Consider the following 11510-nt stretch of genomic DNA (forward strand, 5'->3'; position numbering starts at 1 on the left):
CTCCCATCTGCTTTGGGCTTGGGCTCATACATCTTGACCCTGGGCCTTCGGTCTTCTGCTATTGACAAGCAGGTGTTTGCCCTACAGTGGTGTTGTCTGTTGGCCCTGACACAGTGGGAGGTCCAAGCTGGGCTCCTGGACGCCAGGGTCAGGAGGGAGCAGAGGAAAGGTAAACACGTGGCAGTTCCTGCAGCAGAAACACGAGGCCAGGCGACACCCCTGGAGACAGGCACACAGGGTCATACACACTGTCCAGCCAGCGCCTCCCGACCTCTCACCCTGCACGGTGCACAGTCCGCTGTTTACTGTCCTGACTTCACAGAACAGTGACCATCGATCGCCGAGGAGTGCAAACTTAGGAGTACAACAGTGTGATCACCCAGAGGAAAATGCACGTCAAGACACCTGCTGGCGTCTCCCGATGTCACAGGTACGGATGTCGTGTGACCTCTGGGCTTCGTTCTTGGGTGCTGCAGCCCTTCCCAGGCATACGCCCAGGGCCATGTCTGCAACTGTCCGTCTCGAGAGTTTAGGCCTCATGTTATGTAACCACACTGGAAACGGGATCTCGGGACCGAGAGAAGATGTGGGACGGGAGGGTAGGGAAAAGAAATCAACTCAACCAACATGTCTAATGAGTAACTACTACATGCAAAGATTTATATTGCGTAGCAGGTATCATTATCAGGGATGATGTATACTTCACGTACTTGTGTGTTGTTTGTCTCCGATCCCAACATTAAAATGTGATGGGACTTGCCTGGTGGTGCAGTGGTTAAGAATTCGCCTGCCAATGCAGGGGACACGGGTTCGAGCCCTGGTCCGGGGAGATCCCACATGCCACGGAGCAACTAAGTCCACGCGCCACAACTACTGAGCCTGTGCTCTAGAGCCCGCGAGCCACAACTACCAAGCCCACGCGCCACAACTACTGAAGCCCGCGCACCTAGAGACCATGCTCCACAACAAGAGAAGCCACCGCAATGAGAAGCCCGCGCACCGCAACGAAGAGTAGCCCCCGCTCGCAGCAACTAGAGAAAAGCCCGCGTGCACCAACAATGACCCAACGCAGCCAAAAATAAATAAATAAAATAAATAAATGTATAAAATGTGAGCTCACGGGAGGCAGAGCCTCGCATTTGGTTGACTGTTGTGTCCCCGGCACCGAGAAGTGTGTGGCACAGAGCAGGCATGCAATAAATACATGGTGAATTAACGAATGAAGACGTTGTGCCAGCAGGTAATAATGGAAAACAACTACTGTGCATCAGCACGGTGGGCTCTGTGCAAAGCATTCTGCGAGGGTTTTCCCTCTTTCCTCTGCACGGGCAGTCACCTGGTCCCATTTTACAGATGAGGAGACTGCAGCTCAGAGAGGTCACATAACTTGTAGAAATGATGGTGCTGAGGTTTGAACTCAGCTATTCTGTCTCTTGGGTCTTTAGGTCCGACCAAGCCTCCCATTCTACACTCTGGAAAGTAACAAAGACCAGTTAGACACAGTCCCTGTTCTGCAAGCAAAGATGTGCTAATTGGAGATAAAATTTGGAAACAAGTCAGAACCAGCCAAAGCAGTAAGTGGTAAGAAGCATCCCAGCGAAGCAGGCAGTGATGCTACGGGTTTGCAGACGCGAACGGGGCAGATAGGAAAAGATATTAACAGGATTCTTGTTGAGTGATGGGATTATGAATGGTTATGCTTTCTGTTTCCTACTTTAACTGTATTGCCTAATTTTCCCATAGTGAATAAGTACTGCTTTTGTAATAAGAAAAAAAATATTTATCTTAAGAAATTTTTCCCTTAAAAATTTAAAAATACACGTTCTAAGGCAAGTCTCCAAAGCAAGCTCCCTCCCTGTCATTTCCTTTGCCCTCCCACAAAGCACGCTGTATTACTGTTTTTAAAATAACTTTTCAGGGCTTCCCTGGTGGTGCAGTGGTTGAGAATCCGCCTACCAATGCAGGGGACACGGGTTCGAGCCCTGGTCCGGGAAGATCCCACATGCCACGGAGCAACTAAGCCCGCGCGTTGCAACTACTGAGCCTGTGCTCTAGAGCCCGTGCGCCACAATTACTGAGCCTGCACTCTAGAGCCCGCGAGCCACAACTGCTGAAGCCCCTGCGCCTAGAGCCCGTGCTCTGCAACAAGAGAAGCCACCGCGATGAGAAGCCCGCGCAGAGCAACGAAGAGTAGCCCCCGCTCGCCACAACTTGAGAAAGCCTGCGCGCAGCAACGAAGACACAACAGCCAAAAATAAATAAATTAATTAATTAAAATAACTTTTCAAATATACTCTGTGCATGTACAGGCATATGCTCTATATATTTAAAAAGATTTTTTTTTCAGGACCACATTAAATTAAACCTTAAGCCGGGAGTTCCCTGGTGGTCTAATGGTTAGGATTCAGTGCTATCACTGCTGTGGCCCAGGTTCAATCCCTCCTCGGGGAACCGAGATCCTGCAAGCCACGCAGTGTGGCCAACACAAAACTAAAACCTTAACCCAAGGAGTCAGGATGGGCTGCTGAGGAAGAAAACGTATCTCAGCTTTTGCTTCACCTACCTCCAAGAAACAGGGCCAGGACTCAGGTGAGGCAAGATGGGCACCTGCTTTGGGCACAAAATTTAAGGGGCACCAAAACCTCAGCAATCAAGATAAATAATATGTTAATTCAATATTTAAAAAATCCAAATTAGTGCAAAAAAAATCCACGAGAAACAAAACATCTAAATCGTATTTTTGTTTTCTTGGCTGTGCCGTGTGTCTTGTGGAATCTTGGTTCCCTGCCCAGGGATTGAACCCCGGGCCCTCGGCAGTGAGAGTGTGGAGTTCTAACCACTGGACCGCCAGGGAAGTCCCTGAAATTTTAAATAAAAACAGAACTAGGAAAAAAAAAAAAAAGGGCAGATCCCGGTTATATGGAGGCTGGAACATATAATTGTGGACAGGGGAGAAGGGAGGCTTCTTTAAGAAAAAGATTACAAAATCACAAGTAAAAATTAGGCAAGTATGAATATTTAGAACGAGGAAATAAGTAACAACGAAGTATAAATTATTAAAAACCTAACCTATACCACAAACATCACAAAATCCAGAAAACATAATTTTTTAACTGCCTAAAGTGCTTCTATCATGTTTTCCCCCTATATTTTTGTAGGAATATTTTGGAAAATCCCTTTCAAGTTTCCTTCGTATATCAGCCGTAAAAGTTGTATTATAGGTTTGTGCCCCCGAACACAGGACTCTGATCAACTTTTTAATTTTTTTTAGATTTTTTTTTTGATGTGGACCATTTTTAAAGTTTTTATTGAATTTGTTACAATATTACTTCTGTTTTGCTTTTTTTTTTTTTTTTTTTTTTTGCGGTATGTGGGCCTCTCACTGCTGTGACCTCTCCCGTTGCGGAGCACAGGCTCCAGACGCGCAGGCTCAGCGGCCATGGCTCACGGGCCCAGCCGCTCCGCGGCATGTGGGATCTTCCCGGACCGGGGCACGAACCCGCGTCCCCTGCATCGGCAGGCGGACTCCCAACCAGTGCGCCACCAGGGAAGCCCCTATTGCTTCTGTTCTATGTTTTAGTTTTATGGCTGCGAGGCGTCTGGAATCTTAGCTCCCCGACCAGGGATTGAACCCCCTGCATTGGAAGTCGAAGTCTCAACCACTGGACCGCCAGGGAAGTCCCCAGGGCTCTGATCAATTCTATTTCACATGATAACCATCAGAAAATGTTCCTTTCCCCACGAGCCTTCCCAGAGCATCTCACAACACGGCAGCTGGCTTCTTCAGTGCCAGCAAGAGACCTAATCACAGAAGCGACACCCCATCACTGTTGAGTAGGAAGGCATCTCTAGGCCCTGCCCATGCTAAAGGACAAGGCATCACACCGAACACTGGAGGGCATCAGAACAGGCCTCCGCTTTGGCATAAGGATTATTTTGAGCTGAAGAAAATCAAGACATAACGTTGAGAAAATCAAGAAAAACACCCCTCTCTGCCCTCCCCGAATCTGGCTAAGAGCTGGACGCAATTTCCATTTGCGAAGCTGTCTCCCTCTCTCATACCAGGAGGAAGAGAACTCATAGACTCATTGATTCCAGGCTCTTATCAGCCCAGAGACAGCACCAGACGAATCTACACAACAAACCTTACTAGACAACCCTTATCCTCCATGAGTTTCTCTCATATATTTATCTTCCTGGGTTTGCCACTCCTAAAACTATAAACCCCCTTTCCTTGTCTCTTCTCTACATATATATGGTTGTTTGTTAAGATGGTATTGTCGATGAAAAAAACTATGTTGAGGAAAAAAACGGTCAGTTGATCTAATAAAGAAATGGAAAATTTTATTCAAGCCAAGCTGACGATTTTAATTGGGGAGACAGTCTTTCAGAAAGCTCTGAGGACTGTCAAAGCACAGTCCTATAAGTTTTTGAGACAAACGGTTATACGTCAAATGATGTAGTATTTACAGTTTATACAATCTTGATCTGCATATACAAAGCAAGTAGTGGATTTGTAAGATTAAGAGGCATGGTATCTCCTAAGGAGGTCTGGTTACCGCAGGGGCGAAATACACTCTAAGGGGTAGTGAGGAGGCCCACATGAGCAGAGAAAAAAAATGCATGTTTAAACTTTTCTTATCTTGCCATAAAATATGTATTTTATTTCATTGCATGACTACGTGAACACATCAGAAGGGGCCCGAGAATACTCAAGCTTCTGTAGTTTCATCATAAATCTGCCTCTGAGCGGAAGTCATCATTACTAACTGGGCTGCTCCCGAAAAACGTCCCAAAGGAGGCAAACATTTGGAAATTGCCTTAAAGACTAGGCAAGTTCAGTAAGTGGAGGTGGGGGGCAGGACACTCCAGGCAACGAGGAGAGCACCGGTGCTTTCAAGGGAAGAGCGTCCTCTAGAGTGCTGGTTTAATATGATGGTGAGGATGGTGATGGTGACATTGTGGTTCTGCTGTGGAATGCTTTGCCCAAACCAAAGCTTGGCGAAGCCCAGTGTGTAAACCAGGTAGGATTGCCCTGTCTCAGGCAGGCCTGGGGCCCTGCTGCCTCGGCTCACATCAGCCCAGGGGGTTCCTAAGGGAGCTGTGCAGAAAATGTCATCTGAAGGGGACTAGACAGGAGGATGTGAAAGCAGATGGAGTCACATGATCTCAGGTGAGGGGTCTGGAGCATACGTAGCAGATGTGCACAGTGGTGTCACAGCAGGCTACGATTCCTCCATCAGGGCTGCGCACAAGACATCTGCACGAGACAAAGAATTCCATGAAAAGCGAGTTTCCCTCCCACCTCTCGCCCCCAGTCCCTTGGTACGGCTCCCCAGAGCCATTCCTCTGTCGACAAGATCTTTCCAGAGATACGCCAGGCATACACAGAGATGTGTTCTGTATATATCAGTTTTTGTCCACATAAATATCCTTTGTTTTTTTGCTCGTTCATTCTTTTTCCCCCCAACCAAACAAATCAACCAGTTTTGTTCTTTTGGGGGAAGTTGGTGGGAAGGAGAAAACTCAGAACAGGAAAGTTCAAAGAAACTTCCACGTGGCTGGAGGGCAAGCAGACAGGGAGGAAACGGCCAAGCTCTGGCGTGACACCTGGAGCTAGATCCCTCTCTATCCCCTATGAGTTGAGAGCACATCCCTTGACCTCTGTGAGGCTCCATTTACTCTTTCTTTCAAGATTCTGATAATAATGCCTTCCTGTTTGGACACTGGTCTGCAAGCAGCAGAAAGCCCAGTCACGCTGACGGAACCAGAAGGTTGTATTTATTTATTTATTTTTAAAACCTCACATGGTGGGAGGTCCAAAGACCAAGCTCCTTGGTTCTCAGTGACGGAGGGGCCGTGCCACCCCCCAAGCTGGCGTGTTTGCAAACAGGGGTACGGATTTCTCCGTTGTCGCGATTCCTGGGGCTGCTGGTGGCGTTCTGAGGGTAGGGCTCATGGATGTTTGGGCTCAGACTGTTTGCAGCGGACGGTCACAACAAAGAACTGTCCTGCTCACAGTGCCAGTAGCGTTCACACTGAGAAACCCGAGCGCCTCAAGGACCCTGTGTTTCCCACGCTCAGGAATCGCAACACTCTGACGGTTGGCAAGGTGGCCTCGACTGTCGTGGGCGCTATAGCACCGTCGCACCGCCTCTTGGCAAAAGGATGGAAGCTTCCCCTTGGACGTCCCGCCCTCCCCCGGTCTTACTGGCTGGGTCACTTGCTCATTCCTGAACGCCTCCTAGGGTCGGATGAGACAGGAGCTCTTCTGGAGGAGGGGGCCGGCCGCGTGGGGGAGGGGTGGGACACCTGCGAGCAAGGTGGGTACCAGCCCCAGGCCGGCTACAATAGTCAGAGGCTGCCTTAAGGATCTTGGAAGGAGGTGCCGCCTGCGGCCACGCTTGCGCATTCCCCTCCCCTTCCCCCAGGGCCTCTGTAGGGCTGAAAGGTGACCCCTGCAGCCTTGCTGCTGCCCCCAGTCTCCTCCCTCACAGAGGCTCCCTGGCCTCCCTGACCAGGTCGGATCCCACCTTCTTAGCATCTGCTGCAGGGGCTGACTCTCTCTGTACCCGTGTGGCTTTCTGGTTAACCTTGGTCTCCTCCGATAGATATATGGAGAGGGCCCCGAGGGTGGGACCTCCGACGTTCCCACCAAACAAGAGTGGGACAGGGCTGCGACCACGGCCCGAGGGCCCTGAGAGCGGGGGCCTCCTTAAGTAAGTTCGGCTCCCTCCTGTCCCCGCCCTGGAGCAGCTCCAGCCGCAATGAGGTCGGAGCCCAAGAAGCTCACCACAACCTCACAGTCTCTGTGAAGTCCTATTTCATCCTTAAGATAGTTGGCAAATTTTGTACTTCACTCCATAATACGTCAATGTTTACGTTAATGTAAAAACAGTGATCTTCTTTCCCAAATCTTTTTTTTTCCCCCCACACCTCCCGGCTTACCTCCGCAGGGAGAGCGCGGAGTCCTAACCACTGGACCGCCAGGGAGTTGCCATCTTCTTCCCCAAATCTTGATGTTGTTCCAACAGGCAGACAAGCCAGGTGTATCTGGGGCCTCTTGTAAGTCCCCAAGTTGAGATGCCGTCACGGCATTCCACGCCGGGCACGGGCGGGCCCGAAAGATCCCAGCAAGGGGACGTTCTTGGTAGATATACTTTGGGGCCCATCCCGGGCCTACTGACTCCGAAGCCCTAGGGTAGGGCCCAGCCGTGAGCTCGCACACCCCCGCCAGATGACGCTGACGCGCGCCAGAGCTTGAGAAGCCCCTACTTAGCGGCAGGTGGAGTCAGCCCTAGAAACGAAGCAAAGCAAAACCAACAGTGAGAAAACACTTCGGGCAGTCTCCTCCCCCGCCCCCGGGTTCGCGTCCCTGGAAGGCCGGCGGCGAGCGGCGGGCCCCTCTGCTCGGGCACGAGCTCGGAGCGCGGCGGGCGGGACGAGGGGAGGAGCGGGGACGTGCCCCCGGGCCCCGCGCGAATGGCCTCCGGTCGCTCTCGGCTGGCGGCGGCCCCCCTCCCCCCCGGCCCCAGCCCCGCGCGTCCCCGCACCGCCTCCGCCCCACAACTGGTCGGAGTGCCCCCCGCGCCGGGCCGGGCCGGGCCCGCTTCCGAGAGCCCAGACTTGGGGAGGAAGGAAGAGACTGTCCCCGCAGGCGATTTTCCGCAGTTGTGCGTCTGCCCCGGGGACCTCCTGGGCCGATGCGACCGCCGGGAGGAGACCCTCTGCGACCCTCCAGAGGGCAGGCCCGTCGGGACCCGCGGGGCCAACTTTGCGGACTGGAGGACGACGGAAGCTGAGCGCGAGTTCACCCCGGAGCTCCGGAGGCAGGGCGGGCGCGGGCCCGCTGGGCGGGAGGGGGTGAAAGGGAGCCCCGACTTCCGCGCCGTCCCCCCCTCTCCGCGGAGCCCTCGGACCCCGCCCGCCCGGGCCCAGCGGCCGCGCCTCCGGGCGCCGGGCCCTCCCGCGCCGCGGGCAGGCGCATCACCGAGCGGCCGCGTCCGGCCCCGGCCCGGCCCGCATCCTTCTCCCGCTCCGGCCTGAGCACCCCGGCTGAAACCCGGAGCCTGCCGACTGGGACTGTCTTCTCCGCTCGGGCTGGGCGGGCGCTGCGCGCTCTTTCCACCACCCCAGGCATCAAGTCTCCAGAGAACAAGTCCCGGGGTCAGACGGCGTCATGGAACCCCCGGGGCCGCAGCTGCTAAGTTTGGAGGCGCCGGGACCTGCGCCTTTTGAAGACCCCCCGCCTGCCGAGGAGCCGCCCGCCCCGGGAGTCCTCTGCACCGAGGGTGGCGGGGACGGCGGCGGCACGTCGGCGACCCCGAGCTCCGACGCCGAGGGCCCGTCCCCGCAGGAAGAGACTGCCCCCTGGGAGCAGGAGGAGCTGCTGGAAAGCCGTCGCCGCCGCCGCTGCGGCGCGCGCTCCTTCTCTCTGCCCGCCGACCCGATCCTGCAGGCGGCCAAGTTCCTGCAGCGGCAGCGGCCGCCTGCCCCGGGGCCAGGCGCGGAGGGCGGCGAGAGGGCCGAGGACGCGCCGCACAGCCCGGGCTGCTGCGCCAAGTGCCAGAAGCGGGTGCAGTTCGCGGACGCGCTGGGGCTGAGCCTGGCCAGCGTGAAGCACTTCAGCGTGGCCGAGGAGCCGCAGGTGCCGCCCGCCGTGCTCTCTCGCCTGCGCAGCCTCCCGGCGCGCGCCGAAGACCTGGAGCAGCTCCCGGGCGTGCTGGCCGCGGCGGCGGCGGCCGCGCCCCTCCGCGAACAGCCTCCCCGACTGCAGCCTCTCTTCGAGCTCCCCGGGCCGAGCGCCGCAGACGAGCGCCTGCGGCGACAGCGCGTGTGCCTGGAGCGCGTGCAGTGCTCGGCACCCTGGGGCGCGGAGGTGACCGGCTCCGGTCGGGTGCTGGGCTGCCCGGGGCCGCGCGTCGTGGCCGTGCGCTACACCTTCACCGAGTGGCGCTCCTTCCTGGACGTGCCGGCTGAGCTGCGGCCCGAGCCAGGGAAGCCTCCGCCGCCAGAGGCGCCGTCGTGGGGCCCGGGGCAGGCCGAGGAGGAGCCGAGCGCCGAGCGCTTCCACTTCGCGCTGTGCCTGCCCCCGGGCCTGCAGCTCAAGGAGGGGGAGGACGTGGACGCTCCGGACGTCGCCGTCCACTTCGCCGTCTGCTACCGCTGCGCCCAGGGCGAGTACTGGGACAACAACTCGGGGGCCAACTACACGCTGCGCTACGTGCGCCCTGCCGACGCGCGCTGAGCCCGCAGTCCTCGGCACCGCAGCGCTCGCAGGGACGCGGGAAGGGGCCGACGGCGCGCGGAGCCCAGGCAGCCGCGACGCTTTGCGGAGCGTCATCCTCCTGGAGAGAAGAAGCTGCTCCCCGCAAGCTCGCGCCCCAGACAGAACCCGCCAGCAAGCACGGAGCCCTACCCGGCGAAGCGCCCTACCTTCCCGGCCTCTTTCCCGTCGCTTTGGCCTCTGGAGTTCTCGCCGCGCGTCGAATGGGAAGAAATCCTCAAGATTCCGAGCAGTGGCTTTCTCCACGAAAAAGACTCCTGACTCCTGAGCGAGGCTGCAAACCCTTGGGATTTGTCTTTAACTGTGGACGTCCCCTCGGGTCTCAGGGAGCGGTCGAAGCATCCCGCCGCCTCGCGCCGAGGGACGGCGTGAGCTGCGGGCCCGCGGGAGCCCGCGGCCTGTTTCTCGAGAAAACCAGGTGGGGCCTTGGCCGGGCAGTCCTTTTCTCTTACCTGGGATCTGGGAAATGTTTGCTGAGACTCGTGCGCTTGCGTACAAATGTCCTTTTGAAAAGTAAAGGTCACGTGCACGGCTGTTACTTGATATTTCAGCTCCCGGAAGTTTGGGAGACCTTGGCGGTCGGGCCGTCTTCTTCAGCGGATGATGCTACACTTTAAAGTGGTGTAACAACAATATTTTCAAATTTCCCTTCTTTCATCCCTCCTGTCTGATGTGGAAAGGCCCAGATTTCCCATAATGGGCTAGAGTGTTCTTAAAAGTGTTTTGTAGAAGTCGTTTTTCCCCGGGCAAAATAAGATGCTTGGTGAGTTGAAATGCCGGCGTAATGGGCAGGCCTTGGCGGTGAGCCCTCAGAGCCGGTCTTTGGCCTCCAGCCGCGATGTGTAGGCAAAGCACATCGTAGCTGCTCGACTCCTGGGCCATTAGCAGTCAGAGACGCCGGACTCTCGGTGGCTGGACTCCAAACCGGGGAGATGAGGGATGGAAGGGTGGCTTTCTGTCCCTCCTGGAGCCACAGCAGGGAGCAGTGGCTTGAATGATGAAGCATGCCCAGCAAGAAAATCCTGCTCCGAGTCCGGTGGGCACCAGCCTGGCTGGCCTTCTTCATTCACTACTGATGGCTGTGGATGCCAAGATCAGGGCTGGTGAGCCTCCTGAGGACTGGATTTCTTCATACCTTGGTCCTGCCTTGGTAACTTGTCTGTCTTTTGTTCTCATACGTTCGAGCACGTGGCTAGTACAATCAGCCCATGGGCCACATTCAGCCTTAATCCTGTGCTTGTAGGGCCTGAGAGCTAAGAATGTTTTTTACATTTTTTAAAGATTTGGAAAAATTCAAAAGAAGAATACTATTTTTGTGACACATGAGAATTGTATGAAATTCAAATTTCAGTGTCCATAAATAAAGTTTTATAGGAACACAGCCATGCACATTCGTTCACATACTATCCATGATTGCTTTCCTGCTACAAGAGTAGAGTTGAGCAGATGCAACAGAGACCATATGGCAAAGTCTAAAATATTTACTATCTGGCTCTTCATAGAAAGTCTGCCAACCCCTGCTCTAGAGAAGTAGTATTTTTTTAAAACTATATGTTGAGAGTCATACTTAATAAATCAGTTAAACTTTTAGTAAAACTTGTCACTTGAAGTAAACCTCCTCTGAGTAAAGGTAAAACTGGTTACATTACTCTCAGGAATCTTGGTTGGTTACAGTAAACACTAAGACACCAAATGTACAGTTATTACTGTACTGGGGAGGGGCATCTACCTGCTTCTTACTTCTAAGAAATAACAGAAAGTCAAGGTAGCTAAAATATAGCACCATCCGAATTCACATCAGGCTACAGAAAACTGCCAGGTATGTCGATGCTTCAAAATGGGATGTGTCTCAAGCTATAGGAATATTTAGATTGAACTCCGGTTTGTAGACATCCTTTTTGACTACAGCAGTGTTTGCCAGGGGTAACTGATCATGGGAAAAAAATTTAAGTACTAATTTCTTAGTGGAAAGCCATCAAGTTAATGAATTACAATTTACTCTTGGAGTAAAGCGGACTAAACAATGGTCACGTGGATGAAACACTACCTAATTCACATGTGCTTATAAAAATCAATAAGCATTTATTAGAATTACATAATTTTTCTGCTACTAAATACAAACACAATCAAGCCTTTTCATTCTATGTCTGGTATGGGGTCTGGTATATCACTTCCTTTTTAAAAGCACATTGTTGCATAATAAAAACACCTAAATACATTTTGT

The 11510-nt window shown here is 53.8% G+C and overlaps 1 protein-coding gene and 1 long non-coding RNA gene across 2 annotated transcripts; one reads left to right on the forward strand and one right to left on the reverse strand.

The window, feature by feature from the left end:
* Window positions 1-4342: 4342 nt before the first annotated feature.
* On the reverse strand, window positions 4343-11510 carry LOC117313785 (uncharacterized). Its single transcript, XR_004528350.2, has 3 exons — window positions 9436-11510; window positions 6949-7297; window positions 4343-5260 (listed from the first exon to the last, which is right to left on the reverse strand). It is a non-coding gene; the product is annotated as an uncharacterized lncRNA (long non-coding RNA).
* PPP1R3G (protein phosphatase 1 regulatory subunit 3G) lies at window positions 7605-11504 on the forward strand. Its single transcript, XM_019945236.3, has one exon. The coding sequence runs from the start codon at window positions 8180-8182 to the stop codon at window positions 9245-9247; it is 1068 nt and encodes a 355-aa protein (XP_019800795.1). The 5' UTR covers window positions 7605-8179; the 3' UTR covers window positions 9248-11504.

Source organism: Tursiops truncatus, chromosome 10, assembly GCF_011762595.2.
Source record: "Tursiops truncatus isolate mTurTru1 chromosome 10, mTurTru1.mat.Y, whole genome shotgun sequence".
NCBI lineage: Eukaryota > Metazoa > Chordata > Mammalia > Artiodactyla > Delphinidae > Tursiops > Tursiops truncatus.

What these genes read in the sequence shown, in the direction of transcription:
- PPP1R3G (XM_019945236.3), top strand. Translation starts at nt 8,180, where the DNA reads ATGGAACCCCCGGGGCCGCAGCTGCTAAGTTTGGAGGCGCCGGGACCT.